The following is a 27,657-nucleotide window of genomic DNA, read 5'->3' on the forward strand; positions in this document are numbered from 1 at the left end:
TCGTCGCATAGTGGATGCTTCACCTGCATCGCCGTATCACCTTTTTTAAAATGAAAGAACAAAGGGCTCCGTTAAATCTCCCCCACAGTATCATGATGCCACATTTTCCTTTTCTGCTCTATGGCTCCCGTGGTACATTAAATATAACCCCCAAATGATCAAATCCAAAGTAACATGATAACTATATTATGAAGTATATTGGGATAGTAATGTAAAGCATACCAGTCACTCGTAGAGGCTCGGGTGTACAGATTCCGCGCTTATCTCAAAGGTATTGAATCCAAACCAATTGAAAAGTCAGCAAATGAAATCAAACAAAATTCAAGTGGCTCACCGGAGTCCAGGAGTGGTCTGGGTGCTCAAGGCCCCGAACCTGTAGCTGAAAGGAAGATAACAAACTGTAGAAGGAGGTTCAAGCACACCGGACGATGGAGTCTGCTAAAACACGATCTTTATTCTTCCATTTAAAATCAAGGTGCCTGAAGTGTTTCGTGTGCACTTAATCACAGGCCAATCACGTCTATGATTAAGTGCGCATGCGCACGAAACGCGTCAGGCACCTTGATTTTAAATGGAAGAATAAAGATCGTGTTTTAGCAGACTCCATCGTCCGGTGTGCTTGAACCTCCTTCTACAGTTTCCCGTGGTACAATGTTCTACTACTGGTAATTATAAACAATATATATTCATTGTCTTATTAACAACCGCGAAAACAAATATAAATTGCACCAATAAATCGGACTGACACAAAGGCTTTTCAAAAAATTGATTTAATGTAAAGAGACCCTTTATAGGATAATGGTGTAACCCCCTTTCCTTTCATCTCAACAAATGCCCCATTGGAAATGACATTGGGTTAATAATGACAAGATGATGTTATAGGCTTTATATTTACCCAGTAAGAGCCTATGTACCCGGCAAGTCATTCCCAGCTGGGTATATCCCCATTATGTTACCTACTGTGTGAGCATTAGGGAACAGCATCTGCCCAAGTGATACCCTGGGGGGCTCGTACCCCTTGGAATATGTCCCTTCTTGTTCAATAAAACCCAGAATATTATCTGTTGGGGGGAGGGGGAGATATATCCCAGAGGGCTCCTCAGTTCCCAATGCAGAGCCAGTGCCGGGGGAAGGTACTTATGGTGCATTCTGCTTTGGTGCCCCCCCAGTCTCAGAATTGCCCAGTGCCCATCAGGAGTCTTTAGGATTCTCTTAAGGAAATATTTTATGGGGCACAAATGTGTTCCTCTCTGTAAATACTGAAACATATATTAAGATGGAGTCTGCTTGAAAGAGAATGTTTGCCTGATGCTTCCTTTGTATAACGAGTTTACAGTTTTACTCATTGTGAAAGTATTTTTAGACTGTTCCATGCAAATCATTTTTCCTCATTTAGACAAGGAACATGGCTTCTCCCCTTTGTGAATCCTTTGATGACTATGTAGTTGAGATTTTCTTACAAAACATTTCCCACATTGAGAACATGAAAATGGTTTCTTCCTTGTGTGGGTTCTATTATGAATTTTAAGGTGGTATTGTTTTGAAAAGCATTTCCCACATTCAGAACAAGAAAATGGTTTCTCCCCTGTGTGGGTTCTATAGTGAGTTTTAAGGCAGGCTTGCTCTGAAAAACATTTCCCACATTCAGAACATGAAAATGGTTTCTCCCCTGTGTGAGTTCTAAAATGAATTTTAAGGCGGGATCGGTCTTTATAACATTTTCCACATTCAGAACATGAAAATGGTTTCTCCCCTGTGTGGGTTCTATAGTGAGTTTTAAGGCAGGATTGCTGTGCAAAACATTTCCCACATTCAGAACATGAAAATGGTTTCTCCCCTGTGTGGGTTCTGTAATGAATTTTCAGAGTAGATTGATTTGAAAAACATTTCCCACATTCAGAACATGAAAAAGGTCTTACCCCTATATGAGTCCTTTGATGATAATCAAGCTCAGATTGCACTGAAAAACATTTCCCACATTCATAACAAGAAAATGGCTTCTCCCCTGTGTGAGTCCTTTGATGACGATTAAGTTTAGATTGGGTTGAAAAACATTTCCCACATTGAGAACAAGAAAATGGTTTCTCCCTCGTGTGAGTCCTTTGATGACGATTGAGTTTATATCGGTTTGAAAAACATTTCCCACATTCGGAACAAGAAAATGGTTTCTCCCCCGTGTGAGTCCTTTGATGACGATTGAGTTTAGATCGGTTTGTAAAACATTTCCCACATTCAGAACAAGAAAATGGTTTCTCCCCTGTGTGGGTCCTTAGATGACAATCACGATAAAATTTGCTTGAGAAACATTTCCCACAATCAGAACAAGAAAATGGTTTCTCACCTGTGTGGGTCCTTTGATGACAATCAAGATGATATTTTCTTGAGAAACATTTTCCACATTTAGAACAAGAAAATGGTTTCTCCCCTGTGTGAGTCTTTTGATGACGATTGAGTTCAGATCGGATTGAAAAACATTTCCCACAATCAGAACAAGCAAAAAGTATCTCTCTTTTGTGAGTTCTCTGGTGTTTATCAAAGTCGCTCTTATTACTAAAATGTATCTGACACTCATTGCAGCTGTATTTCCTACGTAATGTATTTTCTGTTATGTGGGAATTTTCATCATGATTATTATCCATCATTCGTAAGGTATTCTGGCTGCTCCCCATGATAGGAGTATTTGTTCCCTGTATCTGGTCTGTAAGGGGATTAATGCTGCAATCTGATTGATTTCCCCCTTCCCATGAAAAAAATAACTCCTCCTTTACATCATTTGATACATAATTAACTGCTGAGTTGCTATCTAGGCTGCACCCCATGATAGGAGTAGGTGTGTCTGTTCCCTGTATCTGTTCTGTAAGGGGATTAATGCTGCAATCTGATTGGTTTTCCCCTTCACATGAAGCCGCCTCCTCTTTAATCCCATTGGCCGGTGGGGGCTGTTCCGCTGGAGAAACATCAGGGTTTGTGAGATTCCCATCATTATTACAACATAAAGTTGCTTCCGTATGTGCTGTAACATCGCTCCCATCTTTATACTCACAGGCTGCTAAAGGGAAGGATAGAGATCAGAGATATATCTGAGGGAAATAACTTATATTTTGTCATTATGAAAAATAAAATAAGGAAGGTTCAAGTCATTAAAGTCATTTAAACTCAGGGCAAACTCCACTGCCCCCCAATGAAGTGACTGACTTATTAGCACATTAATTAATAGAACTATTTATATGAACTGAGTATTATAGAGTAACGGCAGCTGTTTGTATCAGGATCTATTTGAACTTTTTAGCAAGGGAATGACTGATTATTGGTCCCCCCCCCCAACATCACTGGGACCCTAAAGTCCCCTTCCATAAACATCTATTGCAGCTGCTTATCAGTCAGTGTCCTACAGGCCCCTCTATAGCTCCTCCCCCCAGCAGTTGCACCAAGTTTAACCCTTTGTGCTAAATAAATGTACCTCCCTGCTAGTTGTTTATTTAAGTCGGGCACAGAAGAGACATGACTAAATATATGTTACTACTGACTTTCCATGTGCCTCTTAAACGGCCTGATATCCTGCATTCTATGCTCTGTATATGATAGAAACCATTACTCACCCAGTGGGCGGAGCTGCTGGGGCTCCTCCTCCTCCTCCTTTATCCCTTCCCTGTAAAGGGCCTTGTTTCCTTTTATATACTCCCACTCCTCCAAGGAAAAATAGATGGAAACATCCTCACACCTTATGGCAACCTGGCACACACAATGTTACAGTCATCCCCCAGCCAGAGAAAGGGATTATCATACACTGTTACTAAACAATAAGGGGGGATTGGGGGGCCGCACCCACCTCTCCAGTCAGCAGCTGGATGATGTTGGAGATGAGTTCCAGGATCTTCTTGTCATTTTCCTTCTGTATGACGGAGCCAGGGGCATGCAGGGCCCCCAAACCCACAGTTGGGCTCTTCTTCTTAGGGATGACGTAGCCCTATGTATTGAGAGGGAGAGAGAATGATGAGTGTGTAACGCAGCAGAGAGACCCCCTTTGTACAGACAGACAGTCTCTTCTCACTGTGCCACTCACAGTGCCCCCCTCACCTCTCCAGTCAGCAGATAGATAATCTCCAGTGTGAGATTCAGGATTCTCTCCTTCCGCTCCTCATTTTATCCTTCTTCCCCATCACTGGGTCACTCGCTTCCTCCCACATTCCCATTGGCTCCTTGTGGGAGGGAGGGGCCTGGAAGTGGAATTAAGCACTTACACATTTCTATAGGGGATTATTCCCAGCAATATCCCCCAAAACAATTCCAAGCAGGGAATAGAATAACTAGTCTAGCCATGGGCTGAACTACCAATCCCACAATCCCCTGTTAAACTTCCCTCTAATGATGCAATGTCTGCCAATCAACACTTTCCCTTTCCTGCCAAGAATGGGCCCCTCAGTGCTTCCCCTCAGGCTGCAGGGGGGCCTTGGTACCAAATGGGAGAGGAATTCACTTATGGTGGGTGGGTTGGGCTTGGAGCTGCCACAGAAACTGCACTGACTCAGTAGCAAAGTGTCCCTGGGAATCAGCTCATGTGTTGGGAACAACAAGGTAACACTGCTCCTTTAGTGCCACCATTAGTGCAGCCCCGCTCCCTTACTCACCTCTTTCCCACACTGCTCTGCTGCCTGTAGCTGTGAGGGAGGGAACTGAGGAGCTGGGACACTCACTCATTGGCTGGGAGGGGAATGTGGGCGGGACAGAGAGCAGCGGAGAAGAATGATTGGATCAGTGAGCACAAGGGCGGGACACAGAGTTAGGGACAGAGGGAAAACTCACAGACTGCAGAGTTAGGGACAGAGGGAAAACTCACAGACTGCAGAGTTAGGGACAGAGGGAAAACTCACAGACTGCAGAGTTAGGGACAGAGGGAAAACTCACAGACTGCAGAGTTAGGGACAGAGGGAAAACTCACAGACTGCAGAGTTAGGGACAGAGGGAAAACTCACAGATTATTTTGTAGGTGTAAAAACAAATTAGCTTTTCATGATTTGAATTCATTCAAAGTTGCCAAGTTAATGGTTTTTCTTCCAAATTGGGCTGCTAGTGTAAAGCTCAGGCAGGTTTTCAAAGTATAAGTCCATCAATGTATAGTTTGTAGAGCCCTTAACTCTTTTAGAGAAAAACTGTTTATCTCTTCTTTTAAGTGAACCTGAGCTTTTCCAAATCTGCTGAGTTTTTGTGTATTTCCACTTCTGGGATAAAATTTAGAGCTCAAAATTTTAATGATATAGGGATTTATACCAGAAACATATTTTATTTTCTGGACACAAATCCAACCTGCCAGCCTCGTGTCTCCCGAACGTGCCGATACCTGATATGTATAGTTTTATGGAGATTTCTGGCTTCTATAGATCACAAACTCCCAGCAGTAAGTTACTAGATTCCCAAGCATTACAGCAGAATACGGCATACTATTGGCTCCAAAGCCAGAAATCCCGGCACATTCGCTTTACCCCCAGGAAACCATATATTTTGGAAGGACACATTCTGCTGAATCCGACATGGGTAACTGTGTTTCCAACTCCTAATCCAAACAGCAATGCTTTCCTGAACTTAGCAGTTTCTATAAAAATTTATAAAAATACAAAAAAATTGCCCAAAAGCTTCCACTTTCCGGCATCATATCTCCCACATAACATTAGGTACCGAGATGAAAGCCGAGGGGCCACGGAACAGTTTGATGCCCTATTTGCATAGATTTACCAAACTATGTGGGGTACAGGGGCACCCAAATAAAAATAGTGCATGTGAAGTTTCACATATGACGCTCCGGCTTGTGCAACTTTTGCACCTGGTATGTGTATTATGTGCCGTAAGACCCCCTAAAAGTACAGAGACCCTAGAAAACAATATTTTTTCTGAAAGTACACATTCTGACAAAACAAAAATGGAGAAATACATTTTTATACTGCAAACTACAAAACTATAAAGCTATGCTAAACTAAACGGTTTTTATGACATTTCTGAAAATCGTCACAAAGCTTTTATTTTGCCCCATTATGTACCCCCACATTTCGTAACGTACCAACAAAAAACACTCTAAATGTGAACGCCAGGGGTCTACTGAACAATTTGATGTCCTATATGCATAGATTTACCAAACTAAGTGGGGTACAGAGGAAGCCAAATTGAAATACAGCAGACAAAATGTCCATGTGCAAAGACAAGTAACAAAGAACAATGTGAAATGCAGTAAAATTGCTACAAACCCCCAAAAAATCACTAAAATCAATGTTTTTTTCCCCCTAGTGATATCTGCAGTCAGAATAACAGTTTGAGTATTCTGGCTTGGGCAAATTAGTTTTACAGACAAAGTCAAGCGAACAACAACGACGCATAACTGAAAATGCAATAAAATGGCTAAAAATGCAATAAAATGACTAAAAATGCACCCAAATCACAGAAAATGTAATCAAAACACCAAAATAATACACAAAAGGTATTGCGCAGTGTGGTTAGTGAATATGCTATCCGCAATGGCAATAAAACATTTTTTTCAGGCAAGAATAAAAACGATGCGATTAAAAAAAACACAGGATGTAGATTCTACGTCCTATGGCACTTAAAGGGTTAAGGGGTGTGTATGGGTTTAGAATTCTATGAAAGTGCCCCCCCCATGGTCTGTAACCCCAAAATGTGTCAGAGGGGCTTCATTTGGAAAGTTCTGCCCCCAGTACACAAACTCTCAGCCCTGATCGTATCATATTCACATTCAAGTTTGTCATGTTCACTTTGTAGTTGGGAGAAGTATTTCCTTTAACCCATCCCTTGCCTGCGCTGCTGCCCACAATTCTGCACAATCCTTACCCATAAGCCATTTCCAACAACTCTCTGTAACCCTCTATCTACAGCCTCAGTATTCAAGTTATATGTCTCTCTGCCCCTTTGTAACTTGTTTGGTTCACAGTGCAGGACTCAATGGAAGAGCTCAAACATGGCTAACTATATACAGACATTTTCAAGTAGGAAGTATATCTAACCATAGAGAACAAGCAGAAAGTCAAGCTAGATAACACATTGTAGCTGAGCTACTATTTAGGCATGTAGCTCCCTCTAGTGGTACACAACACTCCTCCCCCCTAGCTAACGTAATCGTCCATCCACTTTGGAGGCACCCCGTTGCATTGTGGCCGTTCATAACCAGAAGTCTGACCACAAGAGACATCTTGGGAGGAGTTATCACAGTTCTCTATAGGAGCAGAGTCATTCTCTGGTGGAATACTGGTTTCATTGGTCCCTTGGCTGCATGGGGTAGCCACTTCATCTGGGAGGGAGTCTCTTGGAACCACCTTGGGACAACCCATGCTCTCCATTAAAGGAGACATATTGGATAAATGGGGAAAAACGCTTATTTTGTAGGCAATTATGAATAATATCCGGTGCTGGTTTCCCTTTGGGCTAAACATTAACCCTATCTGTAACAATGGCCCCTTTATTGGAGCTCCCTATAGATCCTCTCACTTCTCCGTCAAGTGTGAAATGAAGAGTGGGCGTGTCCTAACGGTCCCTGCCAGAAGCACAGTAGGAGGGGGAGAGCCAATCACAGCCCTGCACTCACACAAGCACAGACAGGCTTCAGTTCCCTATCAGGTCAGCCTAGCTGCTGATTGGTTCCTATCCTACAGTGCAGGGTACGGAGGGCCGCCGGCTCCCCAGCTCATCCAGAGAATTCAGCCAGCAGGAAGTGGCACAGATGGGCGGGGCTAGTGGGGTTTGGGGGAATTTCTCAATAAATCAGTCAGAAACACAACTTTAAGCACAATCCTTCTATATCTAGAGGAGTATAATTCCCTGGTACATTCATCATTTTTATAGGATATGTCTCCTTTAAGGTACTGTTACTTGGATGAACACGCCTCGGCAACTGATCAACATGATGGTGCCACTCTTGCCCGTCATCACAATGTACCTTGTCAATGTACCTGACACAGGTTATTGTTTTTTTTGAAAATGAATGTCATCTCCCTGTTGGGAGGATATGGTGGGCACACTGGTTGCTGTATGATGAATTTCCTTAGTGTGTAAAAGTGCAGTTTGTGCAGCCAAGGCCTTCTCCTGCGCAGCTGCCAGTGTCAGGTTAGGCTCAGCGAGAAGCCGGCACTGCAAGGCCTCATTCTGAATCCCACAGACTAATCGATCTCTCAGCATATCATTTAGGAACTCTCCAAACTGGCAATGCTCTGCTATGTGCCGTAATTCTGCCATACACATCACATTCCTCCATGTGTCCCAGGGCGGCTATGTCTGCAGTGGATCTGAAGTTTGCCCTGTGAGTTCACTTTTTCTATTCTGCTGCTCTATCCAAACAGCAGAGTTCTAATCCCCGTCGCCACGAAAAGTGTTGGGTTCACAGTGGAGATGTGTAGGACTCAATGGTAATGCTTAAACAACTTATTTATTAGTATGTCTATGAAGATTTTCATTCATCCAGGTCATGGTATATCTAGTATAAATAAATTTGAAGCAACTGGACTTGTATAGTAATCATTGAAGACGTTTCACTACTCATCCGAGCAGCTTCTTCAGTTCAACTGACTGGTATGGGAAGCCCTCAGCATATATACTCTTCCACTAATCCAATCACAATGGCACTATGTAACTCTTCAGAAAGGTGACATCTGAAACTCACAGAGGTGTGAATGCTGTGGAGTTACTTTGAAAGGATTACCCAAGTATCATGCAACTCTTCAAACAGGTGTTACTTGTTAGAGTTGCATGAATGGATGTGTGAAGAGTTCTGAAACTGCCGGGGTACAGATGTTAGAACAGCATTGTATGTAGCAGACAGATGGTGTCGAAGTCCCCCGCCTCTGTTAAGGGATGGTTTCTCCACATGACATGAATGGCCTCTTTTACACCTCTTTCAAACCAGCGGTCTTCTTTGTCCAAAATTTGGACATTGCTATTTTCAAAGGAGTGTCCCTTGTCTTTTAGGTGTAGAAAGACAGCAGAGTCCTGGCCTGTAGTGTTCGCCCTCCTATGCTGAGCCATTCGCTTAGAGAGCAGTTGCTTTGTCTCACCAATGTAAAGGTCTGTGCACTCCTCACTACACTGGACTGCGTATACAACATTGCTTTGTTTTTCCTTTGGTGTTGGATCCTTTGGGTGTACAAGTTTTTGTCTCAGTGTGTTGCTAGGTTTGAAAAACACAGGGATGTGGTGTTTGTTGAAAATTCTCCTGAGTTTCTCCGACACTCCTGCTACATAGGGGATGACTATATTGCGCCTTCTCTCTGCCTCAGGACGGTTATTCCTTTTGGTGTTCCTGTTGGGCTTCGTTGCTCTTGTTTTGACAAAAGCCCAGTCTGGGTAGCCACAAGCTTTCAGTGCTCCTCTGAGATGTTTACATTCCTTGTCCTTGGACTCTGTATCAGTTGTTACACTTTCCGCCCTATGGTGTAGAGTTCTAATGACACCCAGTTTGTGTTCCAGCGGATGGTGGGAATCGAACAACAGATATTGATCCGTGTGAGTGGGTTTCCTGTATACTTCTGTTTTCAAGATACCCCCCTCTTGAATGGATATCAAACAGTCCAAAAAGCAAGTTTGTTCTCATGGACATCCTCCCTTGTGAACTTGATGTTGTTGTCCACTGAGTTAATGTGTTCTGAAAAGGCCGCCACTTCGTTGGATCTGATTTTAACCCACGTGTCATCTACATACCTGAACCAGTGACTTGGTGTAGTTCCATTGAATGTGAGTAGGGCCTTCCTTTCCACTTCTTCCATGTACAAGTTTGCTACAATGGGAGAAACTGGTGAACCCATTGCACAGCCATGTTTTTGCCTGTAAAATTGGTCCTTGTATTTGAAGTATGTGGTGTTCAGGCACAAATCTAACAATAAACATACTTGGTTGGGACTGAGTTTCGTTCTGCTGCTGAGGGTGTCATCTTTCTGCAGTCGATTTCTTACAGTCTCAGTAGCCTCTGTGGTAGGTATACATGTGAACAGTGAAGTGACATCATATGATACCATAGTTTCTTCTGCCTCTAGTTTGACTCCTTGAATCTTGGTGACAAACTCTTTGGCATTTTGGATATGATGCACTGTTTTACCTACCAATGGGGCTAAGATGTTGGCCAAGTATTTTGCAATGCTGTAAGTCACTGAATTGATGCTGCTGACAATAGGCCTGAGTGGTGCTCCATCTTTATGTATCTTGGGGAGTCCATATAAGCATGGTGTAGCTTCTCTGGGGTACAGGCGGTGGTATAAAGCTCGATCAATGGCTTCCTCCTTTTCAAGTTGTTGTAGGCAATCTATCACCTTTTTCTTGTAACTGCTGCTTGGGTCTCTCCTTAAAGGTTCATATGTATTGCTATCACTGAGTAGCGAGGTCATTTTGCAGTGATAGTCAGTTGTGTTTAGCACAACTGTGCATCGCCCTTTATCTGCTGGCAGGATGGTGATGTTCGGGTCCTTACTGAGAGATGTGAGAGCTCTCCTCTCTTGTGTAGTAAGGTTAGAGGGGGGTGCTCTGGCACTTGACAATGCAGCTGACACTTTTAGTCACACCAAAGGAAAAACAAAGCAATGTTGTATACGCAGTCCAGTGTAGTGAGGAGTGCACAGACCTTTACATTGGTGAGACAAAGCAACTGCTCTCTAAGCGAATGGCTCAGCATAGGAGGGCGAACACTACAGGCCAGGACTCTGCTGTCTTTCTACACCTAAAAGACAAGGGACACTCCTTTGAAAATAGCAATGTCCAAATTTTGGACAAAGAAGACCGCTGGTTTGAAAGAGGTGTAAAAGAGGCCATTCATGTCAAAGTGGAGAAACCATCCCTTAACAGAGGCGGGGGACTTCGACACCATCTGTCTGCTACATACAATGCTGTTCTAACATCTGTACCCCGGCAGTTTCAGAACTCTTCACACATCCATTCATGCAACTCTAACAAGTAACACCTGTTTGAAGAGTTGCATGATACTTGGGTAATCCTTTCAAAGTAACTCCACAGCATTCACACCTCTGTGAGTTTCAGATGTCACCTTTCTGAAGAGTTACATAGTGCCATTGTGATTGGATTAGTGGAAGAGTATATATGCTGAGGACTTCCCATACCAGTCAGTTGAACTGAAGAAGCTGCTCGGATGAGTAGTGAAACGTCTTCAATGATTACTATACAAGTCCAGTTGCTTCAAATTTATTTATACTAGATAACTTATTTATTAGCGCTCCAATATGGCAAACTGTAAGTGTATCTAACCATAGAGAATAAGCAGAAAGTCAAGCTAGATAACACATTGTAGCTGAGCTAACATTTAGGCATGCAGCTCCCTCTAGTGGTACACAACATAACTCACAGAAGCACTTCAGGAATGTGTTGGTTTCCTACCTTGGTACCTGCCCAATCTCTCTAGCAATAGCCCCCATCTCCTGGGGCTGTAATTGCTCTGAGCTGCACCTCCCCAGTATTGTCAGGGTTTAATACAGTTGTAGTGACAACAGGAGCTGCTGGGAAACTACACGCTGGATCTGATTCATTCCAAGGATACAGTTGTTTGTGTCCTTTCATTTCTGGGTTAAATTTGGAAATATTGTTTGGACAAGATTGATCAGATATATTCCCAACTTTATCAAAAGCAATATTTATTGCATGTTTATGTTCCTCCGGCTCCTTTTCTACATCCTGTATTTTCACTGACAATTCATCATTTACCCCAGTTAAGGGGTCACACAGATTGGCCTCTCAAGCACTGCCCCCTAGTGGTTATTGCAGGTAACCTTAACTCAGAGATCTTTTCATTTGACTCTCTCACCAAAGTCCCAAACCTCTCTGCCTGTTCTGTGATATCAGTCTCCTTTTGTTTAATCATTTCTGCCATGTTTAAACAGCAGGAGACCAATCCCTGTATTAGTCCTTTACGTTTTGTTTCCTTAGTTTTCTTATCAAAAACACTGGCAGCTTAGTGCTGGGCGGTATACCGGTAAAAACCGATCACCGGTTTTTTTTTTGAAACCGATATGAATTTTCTACATACCGGTGTGCTGAATACTTCCGGGTGCGCACGTGACGTCAGCGCGCACGTGACGTCAGCGCGCACGTGACGTCAGCGCGCACACTCTACAAAAGCGCCATTGCTAGGACGCATTCAGAGTCGGATACCAATGTGAGCTGTCGGGGGGGGTGCCTGGCCAGTAATTATATTTTATGTGAAGGGGATGGGGTTGTGTTTGGAGGGGATGGGGTTGTGTTTGGGGGGGGTGGGGTGGGGTGGGGGGTTATACTTATGTGAAGGGGATGGGGGGGTGTTTGGGGTGGGGGTGGGTGGGTTATACTTATGTGAAGGGGATGGGGTTGTGTTTGGGGGGGGTGGGATGGGGTGGGGTGGGGGGTTATATTTATGTGAAGGGGATGGGGGGGTGTTTGGGGTGGGGTGGGGTGGGTGTGTGCGGATGGGGGGGTGTTTGGGGTTGGGGGGGTGTGCGGATGGGGGGGTGTTTGGGGTGGGGGGGTGTGTGCGGATGGGGGGGTGTTTGGGGTGGGGGCGGGTGCGTGCGGATGGGGGGGTGGGGGGGTTGCATGCGGATGGGGGGGTGCGTGGGGGTGGGGGGGCTGCGTGCGGATGGGGGGGTGTTTGGGGTGGCGGGGGGGGGTGCGGGTGGCGGGTGTTTGGGGTGGTCACCTAATCATGCATGGGGAAAAAAAAATACCGTCAAATACCGTGATACCGATATAATTTTGAAAAATACCGTGATATAAATTTTTGGTCATACCGCCCAGCACTATGGCAGCTATAACATTTTTTATTAAATCCCAGGAATTTTTACATTCTTGTGGGATTTCATATGGTCCCCCATGATTATTAATATAAATAACCAACCAGGTGCTGACCATTCCCCCTTTGTGCTATTATCACTAACTGAAGCCGCTGTATATAAAAAAGTGCCAACTTCTTATCAACCCTTTTAGGGTGACAGATCCCCAGGCCCCAGCCCTAGGGCCCACACTGCCTCCCAGGGCTTCTCTACAGACTCTTGGCTGACAAATCCCCCGCGCTTCTTCTGGTCATAGGCGGATTTTCATTAAGGCTTGGGGAGGCTAAGCCTCCCCAAACCTGTGTCCCCAAAATAAAAGCCCCATCACAAAATAAAAAAAAATAAAATAAAAAAAATCCTCTGAGCGATGTTGTGCCTACTTTATGTTGCGCTTGGGGGGGGCGCTGCAGTTTAGTGTCTCTAAAGTCAGAACAACAACCTGTTAGTTTGCTAGTGACTCCGGTGTTTGATGACATCATCTCGGGATTTCGGACTGCAAATCTTGCGAGATTTCAGAATAGGAAAGCATAACCTGAGGCGATCTACTAGTCTGGCACTACTACACAGCACAAGTACAAGTGCAACTCATCCAAAGAAATTGTTGTACTGCTGGTGATCTGGGCTCACAGACACAGCAGGTGCTGATTCTTAAGCTCCTTGTTGTCTGGTATGTAGCTATTATATTTAATGTTTAAATATCATATTAAATACATACATCTCTGCTGCACAGCTTTCATATAATGTGCTTAAAAAACAAATACCAGGGGCCCCTATATAAAATAGTGCAGCAGTAGACAGTGTACCTGCTGGGAGTTCCTGTTAGAAGTCTAGAGGTCCTGGTTACATTCAGTAGCATTTAGGCTAAACCAGTATAAAGAGGGAGCAGCAGGCAATATGTCTGAAGCTCTTATTTAAGCTGCCAAAGGTGCTTGCATTGGGGGGTCCCTGCAATGATTGGGATGAAATAGGAGGCAGTTTGTGTTAGAGTGCCTAGTGTAAATGGTATACAGCAGAAGTCAGTCAGTGCCTAGCCCAGGGGTGCCCGAGGTAGATCGTGGTGGAATGACATCCCACTACTTCTTCCCCCCCCCCAGCATACTATTGAGTGCGGCTGCTCAAGCCATCCGTCTCTGTAGTTTCATCCCAGTTAACAACATTGTCCCCACCGGGCCGCTGTATATATTTGTTTCTACTTTATATATGTTTCTGTGTGCAGACTACAAAGTGGGCCATGAAGAAGGGGAGTAAAAGCTACTAGAGTCCTTTCACATTAAACTTACAGTTGGCACTTGAATAATGTTATGTGGGCATTAAATGTGAATTTGGCACTGCATTTATATATTACTGTGTGTATTTGTTAAACATTGATTGATACTTTTTCTTGCTTATTGCACCAAATATTTGTCACACTATTTTAACTGTGGTAGATCTCATGACGGAGGCCAGGTGGCAAAGTCTGGGCACCCCTGGTGTAGCCCCTTTTTGAAAGGAGGTAGCATCAGGCAGTGTGCTGCAGCATGAACACATGTACAGAATGAGTAACTGCTTCTAAATTTTTTAAAGAAACAGTTCAGTGTAAAAATAAAAGTGGTGTATATACATAGGATGGAGCAAACTGATGCCCGACATACTGTCCAGGATGCAACTACCTCCTTTGCAGCTGTCTAATATGTTACCAGTCAGTAACCAAATAGTGACTTGGGGGGGGGGCATATGGGATATAACTGTTAGTTTGTGAGCACACAGGTCAGGATCAATAGCAAACTAACTGAACAGTCACTGACTGACTAAGAGGTTAAAGAGCTGAGAGGAGGAAGTAGAGTTCTGGCTATTATGTTTGACATCTGCTCACTCCGGCCTTTATAGATGTCATTTTTAGCAGACTTAAGTTATGAAGATCCTAATTACAGAAAGATCCCTTATCCAGAAAACCCAAGGTCCCGAGCATTTCTGGATAACAGGTCCATAGGCGGATTTTCAATAAGGCTTGGGGAGGCTAAGCCTGCTTTGGCACCTTAAAACCTGGCTCCATTTCTGCACTGTCCTGTAAATCTTCTCCGGGTTCTGCAGAAATCAGCTGTGCTCTGATTGGATCTTTCTTCTTGTGGATTCTCCAATCAGAGCACAGCTTTCTTGACAGGCAGTAAAATTGACCAATCAAGGCGCAGATGCAGACAGGGATTGGGAGATTTTGCAAACTGGAGGCAGTGCAGAATTGAAGACAAAAAAAGAAGAATCTGCAGGCTGTAAACTTTACCCAAGAACCAACTTTGAACTTTTGCTACAGTTTTAATCCCACAGGCGCTATACTTTATATGTTCTAAAGACTGACCCACTAGCTGAAATAAAATAGTTTTTTGTCACCTGATATCTATAATATCCCTATCCCCTACCCTAACAGATGGAGGGTAAGTTAACTTTTCCCCCTGACAAAGCTCATTGTGCTTTTATATATTTGTTATGGTTTTTTGCACTTTCTATTTTTCTTTTACTTTTGTCATTGTTTTTTTCCTTTCTAGTTAGTTACAGTGGGGCCAATCCTGTGTATCAGTGCCAGTGTTATAGTGCCAGGGCCTGAATATCTGCCATCTGTACCCACTGCTCCTCACGGCATATAATGTGCTGGTTTTGTATATAAAGACTGAGTCTCGCTGTATGTAATGTGCTGGTTTTGTATATAAAGACTGCGTCTCGCTGCATATAACGTGCTGATTTTGTATATAGAGACTGCGTCTCACTGTATATAATGTGCTGATTTTGTATATAGAGACTGCGTCTCGCTGCATATAACGTGCTGGTTTTGTATATAGAGACTGCGTCTCACTGTATATAACGTGCGTGGGATGTCAGTACCTGCTGCCTCTCTCTCTATAAAGCTAACTTAAACACATCTAAAGGTGAGGTTCACTTTTAAGTTAACTTGTAGTATGTTATGGAATGGCCTATTCCTAGCAACTTTGCAATTGGTCTTCCTAGTTAATTTTTTATAGTTTTTGAATAATTTGCCTTTCGGTTCTGCCTCTTTCCAGCTTTCAAATGAGGGTCACTGACCAAAAAGTATTGCTCTGTGAAGCAGGCCCCTTAACTATTCATATTCCCATCTCTTGTTTAAACCACTACCTGGTAAATAAGACCCTAGCAACCAGATAGCTGCTGAAATACCAAATGGAGAGCTGCTGAACAATAAGCTAAATAACTGAAAAACCATTAAAAATTAAAGAGGACCTATTGCAACTTGTCTCAGAATATCAATGTCTACATCATATTAAAAGTTAATTTAAAGGTTAACTACCCCTTGAAGCTAATTGATCACAAACACAAATGTATAGAGAACCCCTAACAGAAGTGCACGTATGAATGCTTTTACATCCTAAGCATTTTAGGGTTAAAAAAAGCACCCGCACTTTTGCGCAGTATCCCTGGGAGTCAGTGGGAACGGCAAGAGGTAGTTGGGAGGTTAATTTTTTACACCAGCAGCGAATCCACTAAGTGTCACATTAGCTGTAGGTCAGTCTGTGTACGGCCCATATTTAGCCTCCCCAAACAAAAAAGTCACCCTCCGCCTATGCTTCTGGTCACTTGTCACCGCACCAAAATGGAGTATAGACTTCTCTCATATATCTATATGTAGCATATTATTATAAATGTACTGGAGATGCCAATATTTGCCGCAGGTAAAAGGAAACAATCACGGTTCTTTTCCAGAGATGAAGCGATTTTATTCAGATTATCCGGCCCAGAGACAGCAAATAATACAGAATTCTTTCAAATGTGCCCACAGGATCTGTTCTATAGGGATCAGTCTTCCCAGGACTTCTCCCTGACCCAACATCTAATCTGTGTGTGTGTGTGTCAGTGTGTCTATCTATGTGTATAAGGGCTTCTCCCTGACCCAACATCTAATCTGTGTGTGTGTGTGTGTGTGTCAGTGTGTCTATCTATGTGTATAAGGACTTCTCCCTGACCCAACATCTAATCTGTGTGTGTGTGTGTCAGTGTGTCTATCTATGTGTATAAGGACTTCTCCCTGACCCAACATCTAATCTGTGTGTGTGTGTGTCAGTGTGTCTATCTATGTGTATAAGGACTTCTCCCTGACCCAACATCTAATCTGTGTGTGTGTGTCAGTGTGTCTATCTATGTGTATAAGGGCTTCTCCCTGACCCAACATCTAATCTGTGTGTGTGTGTGTGTGTCAGTGTGTCTATCTATGTGTATAAGGACTTCTCCCTGACCCAACATCTAATCTGTGTGTGTGTGTGTGTCAGTGTGTCTATCTATGTGTATAAGGACTTCTCCCTGACCCAACATCTAATCTGTGTGTGTGTCAGTGTGTCTATCTATGTGTATAAGGACTTCTCCCTGACCCAACATCTAATCTGTGTGTGTGTCAGTGTGTCTATCTATGTGTATAAGGACTTCTCCCTGACCCAACATCTAATCTGTGTGTGTGTGTCTATCTATGTGTATAAGGACTTCTCCCTGACCCAACATCTAATCTGTGTGTGTGTGTGTCAGTGTGTCTATCTATGTGTATAAGGGCTTCTCCCTGACCCAACATCTAATCTGTGTGAGTGTGTCAGTGTGTCTATCTATGTGTATAAGGACTTCTCCCTGACCCAACATCTAATCTGTGTGAGTGTGTCAGTGTGTCTATCTATGAGTATAACGGCTTCTCCCTGACCCAACATCTAATCTGTGTGTGTGTGTGTCAGTGTGTCTATCTATGTGTATAAGGGCTTCTCCCTGACCCAACATCTAATCTGTGTGTGTGTGTGTGTCAGTGTGTCTATCTATGTGTATAAGGGCTTCTCCCTGACCCAACATCTAATCTGTGTGTGTGTGTGTGTCAGTGTGTCTATCTATGTGTATAAGGGCTTCTCCCTGACCCAACATCTAATCTGTGTGTGTGTGTGTCAGTGTGTCTATCTATGTGTATAAGGGCTTCTCCCTGACCCAACATCTAATCTGTGTGTGTGTCAGTGTGTCTATCTATGAGTATAAGGGCTTCTCCCTGACCCAACATCTAATCTGTGTGTGTGTGTGTGTGTGTGTGTCTATCTATGTGTATAAGGGCTTCTCCCTGACCCAACATCTAATCTGTGTGTGTGTGTCAGTGTGTCTATCTATGTGTATAAGGGCTTCTCCCTGACCCAACATCTAATCTGTGTGTGTGTGTGTCAGTGTGTCTATCTATGAGTATAAGGACTTCTCCCTGACCCAACATCTAATCTGTGTGTGTGTGTGTCAGTGTGTCTATCTATGTGTATAAGGGCTTCTCCCTGACCCAACATCTAATCTGTGTGTGTGTGTGTGTCAGTGTGTCTATCTATGTGTATAAGGGCTTCTCCCTGACCCAACATCTAATCTGTGTGTGTGTCAGTGTGTCTATCTACAGTGGAGGAAACAATTATTTGACCCCTCACTGATTTTTTAAGTTTGTCCAATGACAAAGAAATGAAAAGTCTCAGAACAGTATCATTTCAATGGTAGGTTTATTTTAACAGTGGCAGATAGCACATCAAAAGGAAAATTGAAAAAATAACTTTAAATAAAAGATAGCAACTGATTTGCATTTCATTGAGTGAAATAAGTTTTTGAACCCCTACCAACCATTAAGAGTTCTGGCTCCCACAGAGTGGTTAGACACTTCTACTCAATTAGTCAACCTCATTAAGGACACCTGTCTTAACTAGTCACCTGTATAAAAGACACCTGTCCACAGAATCAATCAATCAAGCAGACTCCAAACTCTCCAACATGGGAAAGACCAAAGAGCTGTCCAAGGATGTCAGAGACAAAATTGTAGACCTGCACAAGGCTGGAATGGGCTACAAAACCATTAGCAAGAAGCCGGGAGAGAAGGTGACAACTGTTGGTGCGATTGTTCGAAAATGGAAGGAGCACAAAATGACCATCAATCGACCTCGCTCTGGGGCTCCACGCAAGATCTCACCTCGTGGGGTGTCAATGATTCTGAGAAAGGTGAAAAAGCATCCTAGAACTACACGGGAGGAGTTAGTTACTGACCTCAAATTAGCAGGGACCACAGTCACCAAGAAAACCATTGGAAACACATTACACCGCAATGGATTAAAATCCTGCAGGGCTCGCAAGGTCCCCCTGCTCAAGAAGGCACATGTGCAGGCCTGAAGTTTGCCAATGAACACCTGAATGATTCTGTGAGTGACTGGGAGAAGGTGCTGTGGTCTGATGAGACCAAAATAGAGCTCTTTGGCATTAACTCAACTCGCTGTGTTTGGAGGAAGAAACATGCTGCCTATGACCCCCAAAACACCGTCCCCACCGTCAAGCATGGGGGTGGAAACATTTTGCTTTGGGGGTGTTTTTCTGCTAAGGGCACAGGACAACTTATTCGCATTAACGGGAAAATGGACGGAGCCATGTATCGTGAAATCCTGAACGATAACCTCCTTCCCTCTGCCAGGAAACTGAAAATGGGTCGTGGATGGGTGTTCCAGCACGACAATGACCCAAAACATACAGCAAAGGCAACAAAGGAGTGGCTCAAGCAGAAGCACATTAAGGTCATGGAGTGGCCTAGTCAGTCTCCGGACCTTAATCCAATAGAAAACCTATGGAGGGAGCTCAAGCTCAGAGTTGCACAGAGACAGAAACCTTAGGGATTTAGAGATGATCTGCAAAGAGGAGTGGGACCAACATTCCTCCTAAAATGGGCGCAAACTTGCTCATCAATTACAAGAAACGTTTGGCCTCTGTGCTTGCAAACAAGGGTTTTTCCACTAAGTATTAAGTCTTTTTTTGTTAGAGGGTTCAAAAACTTATTTCACTCAATGAAATGCAAATCAGTTGCTATCTTTTATTTAAAGTTATTTTTTCCATTTTCCTTTTGATGTGCTATCTGCCACTGTTAAACCTACCATTGAAATGATACTGTTCTGAGACTTTTCATTTCTTTGTCATTGGACAAACTTACAAAATCAGTGAGGGGTCAAATCATTATTTCCTCCACTGTATGTGTATAAGGGCTTCTCCCTGACCCAACATCTAATCTGTGTGTGTGTGTCAGTGTGTCTATCTATGAGTATAAGGGCTTCTCCCTGACCCAACATCTAATCTGTGTGTGTGTGTGTCAGTGTGTCTATCTATGTGTATAAGGGCTTCTCCCTGACCCAACATCTAATCTGTGTGTGTGTGTGTCAGTGTGTCTATCTATGTGTATAAGGGCTTCTCCCTGACCCAACATCTAATCTGTGTGTGTGTGTGTGTCAGTGTGTCTATCTATGTGTATAAGGGCTTCTCCCTGACCCAACATCTAATCTGTGTGTGTGTGTGTGTGTCAGTGTGTCTATCTATGTGTATAAGGGCTTCTCCCTGACCCAACATCTAATCTGTGTGTGTGTGTGTCAGTGTGTCTATCTATGGGTATAAGGGCTTCTCCCTGACCCAACATCTAATCTGTGTGTGTGTGTGTCAGTGTGTATCTATGTGTATAAGGGCTTCTCCCTGACCCAACATCTAATCTGTGTGTGTGTCAGTGTGTCTATCTATGTGTATAAGGGCTTCTCCCTGACCCAACATCTAATCTGTGTGTGTGTTAGTGTGTCTATCTATGTGTATAAGGGCTTCTCCCTGACCCAACATCTAATCTGTGTGTGTGTTAGTGTGTCTATCTATGTGTATAAGGGCTTCTCCCTGACCCAACATCTAATCTGTGTGTGTGTGTCAGTGTGTCTATCTATGTGTATAAGGGCTTCTCCCTGACCCAACATCTAATCTGTGTGTGTGTGTGTGTCAGTGTGTCTATCTATGTGTATAAGGGCTTCTCCCTGACCCAACATCTAATCTGTGTGTGTGTGTCAGTGTGTCTATCTATGTGTATAAGGGCTTCTCCCTGACCCAACATCTAATCTGTGTGTGTGTGTGTCAGTGTGTCTATCTATGTGTATAAGGGCTTCTCCCTGACCCAACATCTAATCTGTGTGTGTGTTAGTGTGTCTATCTATGTGTATAAGGGCTTCTCCCTGACCCAACATCTAATCTGTGTGTGTGTGTCAGTGTGTCTATCTATGTGTATAAGGGCTTCTCCCTGACCCAACATCTAATCTGTGTGTGTGTTAGTGTGTCTATCTATGTGTATAAGGGCTTCTCCCTGACCCAACATCTAATCTGTGTGTGTGTGTCAGTGTGTCTATCTATGTGTATAAGGGCTTCTCCCTGACCCAACATCTAATCTGTGTGTGTGTGTGTGTCAGTGTGTCTATCTATGTGTATAAGGGCTTCTCCCTGACCCAACATCTAATCTGTGTGTGTGTGTGTCAGTGTGTCTATCTATGTGTATAAGGGCTTCTCCCTGACCCAACATCTAATCTGTGTGTGTGTGTCAGTGTGTCTATCTATGTGTATAAGGGCTTCTCCCTGACCCAACATCTAATCTGTGTGTGTGTGTGTCAGTGTGTCTATCTATGTGTATAAGGGCTTCTCCCTGACCCAACATCTAATCTGTGTGTGTGTGTCAGTGTGTCTATCTATGAGTATAAGGGCTTCTCCCTGACCCAACATCTAATCTCTGTGTGTGTGTGTGTCAGTGTGTCTATCTATGAGTATAAAAGCTTCACAAATTATACTCTTAGGGGCCGATTCATTAAAACGAGAGTTCGAATCCCGAACGGGAAAAATTCGGATTGGATACGATAATTTCTGCAAATATCACAAAAATGCTTACGAAAAAATCCTATTAGTCCCGATAATATCGTATTGGCGAGCCAAAACACACAAAATTTTCGCACCGAATTATTGTAGAGAGTGGCAGAACCTTTCCGAATTTTTCACACAAGCGTACGAAAAAGTCACGCAAGCGCGAAAAAAATAGGCAAAAATGCGCTTGGAGCGTTCGTGTCTTAATAAATCTCCCCCTTAGAATCTCACTGACTAATGTAGGGATGTGTTCTGATTGGCTGACAAGATAATCAGGTACCATAATCTTATTGTGTTAGTCAGTCCCATAAGGGCCGTGACAGACGGGGAGATAAGTCGCCTGTGATAAATCTCCCTTGTCGTGGGTGACTAATCTCCCCAAAATGCCATCCCACCGGCGAAAATGTAAATCGCCAGTGGGATGGCATACGCTACGCCGCGATTGCCGAAGTTACCTCTCGAGGCAACTTTGGGAAATCAAGGCCCTAAGGAGCTGTCTCACCATAAACAACTTCACAAACAGTTCCACTTTGAAATGCTAAAGACCCCCAGTTGGCCTCCTGGGATATCTTGGAGTTGATCTCCCCCCTATAATAAATCCCAAGGTAACCCCCACAAAGGCACTTCAAAGCATTCCCAACTTAAAGGAAAAGTAACACTAACATTTTTTAAGTAAAAAATCTATTCTAACCTGCCCCAATAATTGCCCTATCCTGCACACAATTTTTATTTTGAATGCTTTATTAGAAAATACCTGTCAAAACTTGGCTTCCGGTCATTTGAAAAGAGGCAATACGGCGATGCAGGGGAAGCATCCACTATGCGGCGATCGATTGGTTGAGCCTAGCCTGACTCCTTCCTATACAGAAGTATCCACCACAATATCATGATGCCTTTTCCCTTTCTGCTCTATGGCTCCCGTGGTACAATGTTCTACTACTGGGTAATTATAAAAAATATATATTCATTGTCTTATTAACAACCATGAAAACAAATATAAATTGCACCAATAAATCGGACTGACACAAAGGTTTTTCACAAAACTGATTTAATGTAAAGAGACCCTTTATAGGATAATGGTGTAACCCCCTTTCCTTTCATCTCAACAAATGCCCCATTGGAAATGACATTGGGTTAATAATGACAAGATGATGTTATAGGCTTTATATTTACCCAGTAAGACAGTGATCCCCAACCAGTGGCTCAGGGGCAACATGTTACTCCCCACCCCCATTGATGATGCTCCCAGTGGCCTTAAAGTAGTTGCCCATTTTTACATTTCTGGTTTGAAGACAATTTTTGGAAGAACAGAAAGTTTTCCTTCAAGCAGAGCCTCCTGACGGCTAGAAGGCCCCATGGGGATACCGAATAGCCAATCACAGCCCTTATTTGGCATCCCTAAAGAAAGATTTTCATGCTTGTGTGGCTCACCAACACTTTTTACATCTGAGTGTGGCTCATGAGTGTAAAAGATTGGGGATCCCTGTAGTAAGAGCATATGTACCCGGCACATCATTCCCAGCTGGGTATATCCCCATTATGTTACCTACTGTGTGAGCATTAGGGAACAGCATCTGCCCAAGTGATACCCTGGGGGGCTCGTACCCCTTGGAATATGTCCCTTCTTGTTCAATAAAACCCAGAATATTATCTGTTGGGGGGAGGGGGAGATATATCCCAGAGGGCTCCTCAGTTCCCAATGCAGAGCCAGTGCCGGGGGAAGGTACTTATGGTGCATTCTGCTTTGGTGCCCCCCCAGTCTCAGAATTGCCCAGTGCCCATCAGGAGTCTTTAGGATTCTCTTAAGGAAATATTTTATGGGGCACAAATGTGTTCCTCTCTTTAAATACTGAAACATATATTAAGATGGAATCTGCTTGAAAGAGAATGTTTGCCTGATACTTCCTTTGTATAACGAGTTTACGGTTTTCCTCATTGTGAAAGTATTTTTAGACTACTGTTCAATGCAAATCATTGCCCTCATTTAGAATGAAAGAAAATGGCTTCTCCCCTGTGTGAGTCTTTTGATGACTATGTAGTTGAGATTTTCTTACAAAACATTTCCCACATTCAGAACATGAAAATGGTTTCTCCCCTGTGTGGGTTCTATAATGAATTTTAAGGCGGGATTGGTATGAAAAACATTTCCCACATTCAGAACATGAAAAAGGTCTTACCCTTATATGAGTCCTTTGATGATAATCAAGCTCAGATTGCATTGCAAAACATTTCCCACATTCACAACAAGTAAATGGTTTCTCCCCAGTGTGAGTCCTTTGATGACGATTGAGTATAGATCGGTTCAAAAAACATTTCCCACATTCAGAACAAGAAAATGGCTTCTCCCCTGTGTGAATCCTTTGATGACTATGTAGATGAGTTTGTCTTACAAAACATTTCCCACATTGAGAACATGAAAATGGTTTCTCCCCTGTGTGGGTTCTATAATGAATTTTAAGGCGGCATTGGTATGAAAAACATTTCCCACATTCAGAACATGAAAATGGTTTCTCCCCTGTGTGGGTTCTACGATGCTTTATAAGGAGTGATTGGCTTGAGAAACATTTCCCACATTCAGTACAAAAATATGGTTCCTCCCCTGTGTGGGTTCTATGGTGAGTTTTAAGTTGGGATCGCTCTGAAAAACATTTCCCACATTCAGAACATGAAAATGGTTTCTCCCCTGTGTGGGTTCTATAATGAATTTTAAGGCGGTATTGGTCTGATAAACATTTCCCACATTCAGAACATGAAAAAGGTCTTACCCCTAAATGAGTCCTTTGATGATAATCAAGCTCAGATTGCATTGCAAAACATTTCCCACATTCACAACAAGTAAATGGTTTCTCCCCAGTGTGAGTCCTTTGATGACGATTGAGTATAGATCGGTTCGAAAAACATTTCCCACATTCAGAACAAGAAAATGGTTTCTCCCCCGTGTGGGTCTTTTGATGACAATTGAGCAAAGATCGGTTCGAAAAACATTTCCCACATTCAGAACAAGAAAATGGTTTCTCCCCTGTGTGGGTCCTTTGATGAGTAATAAGGTTAGATCGTGTTGAAAAACATTTCCCACAATCAGAACAAGAAAATGGATTCTCCCCTGTGTGGGTGCTTAGATGACAATCCCGATAATATTTGCTTGAGAAACATTTCCCACATTCAGAACAAGAAAATGGATTCTCCCCTGTGTGGGTGCTTAGATGACAATCCCGATAATATTTGCTTGAGAAACATTTCCCACATTCAGAACAAGAAAATGGTTTCTCCCCTGTGTGAGTCCTTTGATGAGTAATAAGGTTATATCGTGTTGAAAAACATTTCCCACAATCAGAACAAGAAAAAAGTTTCTCTCTTTTGTGGGTTCTCTGGTGTTTATCAAAGTCTCTCTTATTACTTAAGTGTTTCTGACACTCACTGCAGCTGTATTTCCTACGTAATGTATTTTTTGTTATGTGAGATTTATGTGGAGATTGGTGGGAATTTTCATCATGATTATTATCCATCATTTGTAAGGTATTCTGGCTGCTCCCCATGATAGGAGTATTTGTTCCCTGTATCTGTTCTGTAAGGGGATTAATGCTGCAATCTGATTGGTTTCCCCCTTCCCATGAAGAAATTAACTCCTCCTTCACATCATTTGATGCATAATTAACTGCTGAGTTGCTATCTAGGCTGCACCCCATGATAGGAGTAGGCGTGTCTGTTCCCTGTATCTGTTCTGTAAGTGGATTAATGCTGCAATCTGATTGGTTTCCCCCTTCCCATGAAGAAATTAACTCCTCCTTCACATCAATTGATGCATAATTAACTGCCGAGTTGCTATCTAGGCTGCACCCCATGATAGGAGTAGGTGTGTCTGTTCCCTGTATCTGTTCTGTAAGGGGATTAATGCTGCAATCTGATTGGTTTCCCCCTTCCCATGAAGCCGCCTCCTCTTTCATCCCATTGGCCGGTGGGGGCTGTTCCGCTGGAGAAACATCAGGGTTTGTGAGATTCCCATCATTATTACAACATAAAGTTGCTTCCGTATGTGCTGTAACATCGCTCCCATCTTTATACTCACAGGCTGCTAAAGGGAAGGATAGAGATCAGAGATATATCTGAGGGAAATAACTTGTATGGTGGTCTTATGCCTTTAATAAAATGGGTGTTGGTTATGGTCAGTCTTATCCTTTACAAGCTGCAAGCGGGGGAGGATAAAGCCTGTAGGACCAAGCTGTGGTCCTGGCAATCTCTCTCTATAAAAGCTGAAGGCATGGGGGGGGCTAAGCCCTCTGACTCAAACCAGCCCCCAGGTCAAGAATGGCAACAGTGCCCGGGAGTGCCAGCCTTTAAAATATATGAGGTAAATAGATAGGGCCGCCATACGGGGTTTACCTTGACGGGGTTTGGGGGCTTACCCATCTTATGATCATAATTTTGTAACTGAAAACCCCTGTTTTTTGTAAATATACTGTATGCACTAGCATAGATAACTTACTTATGGAACAGGGGGCCAGGGAATGTGCATTGATCAATCCCCCTCTCTTTTTGTGGGTTTGTAGTTAATTTAGACAGATCAGTCGCACTTCCATTGTATTTATATACTCTATTTAGCACTGGGTGCTCCCACAACCTCTTCTGTGTGTCTATGAAATAACTTGTATTTTGTCATTATTTATTTTACGGAAATCATTTCATGAAAGATTCGGCCGAATACCAAATCCTAATAAAATATGGAAAGGTTCAAAGAGAACGGGGTGCTTTCAACTTCCGTGTTTATGTGACAACAAGTCACGTGATTTAAGGACTGGGATTGGGTTCCGCCAGGAGCATGGATTGGGCCGAATCCGAATCCTGCTGAAAAGGCCAATCCTGGCCGAATCCCAAACCCAATCCTGGATTCAGTGAGTCCCTAATTATTCTGCCAATAAGCAAATAGAGTTACAGGACAAGCGCTACAGTCATTAAAGTGTTTGACTAACGACTGTGAAATATAACAGAGAAACTAACGGTAACATTTACATAACTGCCAAATCAAGCAATAAGGGGCAGGTAGGGGGGGGAGGGGTTAAACTTAGGGCAAACTCCACTGCCCCCCAATGAAGTGACTGACTTATTAGCACATTAATTAATGGAACTATTTATATGAACTGATTATTATAGAGTAACGGCAGCTGTTTGTATCAGGATCTATTTGAACTTTTTAGCAAGGGAATGACTGATTATTGGTCCCCCCCCCAGGCCCCTCTATAGCTCCTCCCCCCAGCAAGTTTAACCCTTTGTGCTAAATAAATGTACCTCCCTGCTAGTTGTTTATTTAAGTCGGGCACAGAAGAGACATGACTAAATATATGTTACTACTGACTTTCCATGTGCCTCTTAAACGGCCTGATATCCTGCATTCTATGCTCTGTATATGATAGAAACCATTACTCACCCAGTGGGCGGAGCTGCTGGGGCTCCTCCTCCTCCTCCTTTATCCCTTCCCTGTAAAGGGCCTTGTTTCCTTTTATATACTCCCACTCCTCCAAGGAAAAATAGATGGAAACATCCTCACTCCTTATGGCAACCTGGCACACACAATGTTACAGTCATCCCCCAGCCAGAGAAAGGGATTATCATACACTGTTACTAAACAATAAGGGGGGATTGGGGGGCCGCACCCACCTCTCCAGTCAGCAGCTGGATGATGTTGGAGATGAGTTCCAGGATCTTCTTGTCATTTTCCTTCTGTATGACGGAGCCAGGGGCATGCAGGGCCCCCAAACCCACAGTTGGGCTCTTCTTCTTAGGGATGACGTAGCCCTATGTATTGAGAGGGAGAGAGAATGATGAGTGTGTAACGCAGCAGAGAGACCCCCTTTGTACAGACAGACAGTCTCTTCTCACTGTGCCACTCACAGTGCCCCCCTCACCTCTCCAGTCAGCAGATAGATAATCTCCAGTGTGAGATTCAGGATTCTCTCCTTCCGCTCCTCATTTTTATCCTTCTTCCCCATCACTGGGTCACTCGCTTCCTCCCACATTCCCATTGGCTCCTTGTGGGAGGGAGGGGCCTGGAAGTGGAATTAAGCACTTACACATTTCTATAGGGGATTATTCCCAGCAATATCCCCCAAAACAATTCCAAGCAGGGAATAGAATAACTAGTCTAGCCATGGGCTGAACTACCAATCCCACAATCCCCTGTTAAACTTCC

General features: G+C 43.3%; 2 protein-coding genes and 1 pseudogene across 4 annotated transcripts in view; all 3 read right to left on the minus strand.

Annotated features, from left to right (window-relative positions):
* The window catches only part of h2ac14 (H2A clustered histone 14), a 1,193,713-nt gene that overhangs the window by 1,062,975 nt on the left and 103,081 nt on the right, over nt 1-27,657 (minus strand).
* LOC101731710 (oocyte zinc finger protein XlCOF7.1-like) lies at nt 755-27,490 on the minus strand. 3 transcript variants are annotated; one of them, XM_031893029.1, is made up of 6 exons: nt 27,374-27,490; nt 27,126-27,263; nt 26,896-27,028; nt 25,143-25,542; nt 23,470-24,977; nt 755-2,494 (listed from the first exon to the last, which is right to left on the minus strand). In XM_031893029.1, the coding sequence occupies exons 1-6, from the start codon at nt 27,488-27,490 to the stop codon at nt 1,389-1,391; spliced, it is 3,402 nt and encodes a 1,133-aa protein (XP_031748889.1). In that variant the 3' UTR covers nt 755-1,388. The 3 variants fall into 3 exon arrangements, with proteins under 3 accessions (XP_031748889.1, XP_031748888.1, XP_031748887.1); XM_031893028.1 differs by lacking the exons at nt 26,896-27,028; nt 27,126-27,263; nt 27,374-27,490 and having other exon boundaries at nt 755-2,617; nt 24,958-25,378; XM_031893027.1 differs by lacking the exons at nt 26,896-27,028; nt 27,126-27,263; nt 27,374-27,490 and having other exon boundaries at nt 755-2,609; nt 24,929-25,378.
* Nucleotides 3,278-4,193, minus strand: LOC116407594 (annotated as a pseudogene).

Source organism: Xenopus tropicalis, chromosome 9, assembly GCF_000004195.4.
Source record: "Xenopus tropicalis strain Nigerian chromosome 9, UCB_Xtro_10.0, whole genome shotgun sequence".
NCBI lineage: Eukaryota > Metazoa > Chordata > Amphibia > Anura > Pipidae > Xenopus > Xenopus tropicalis.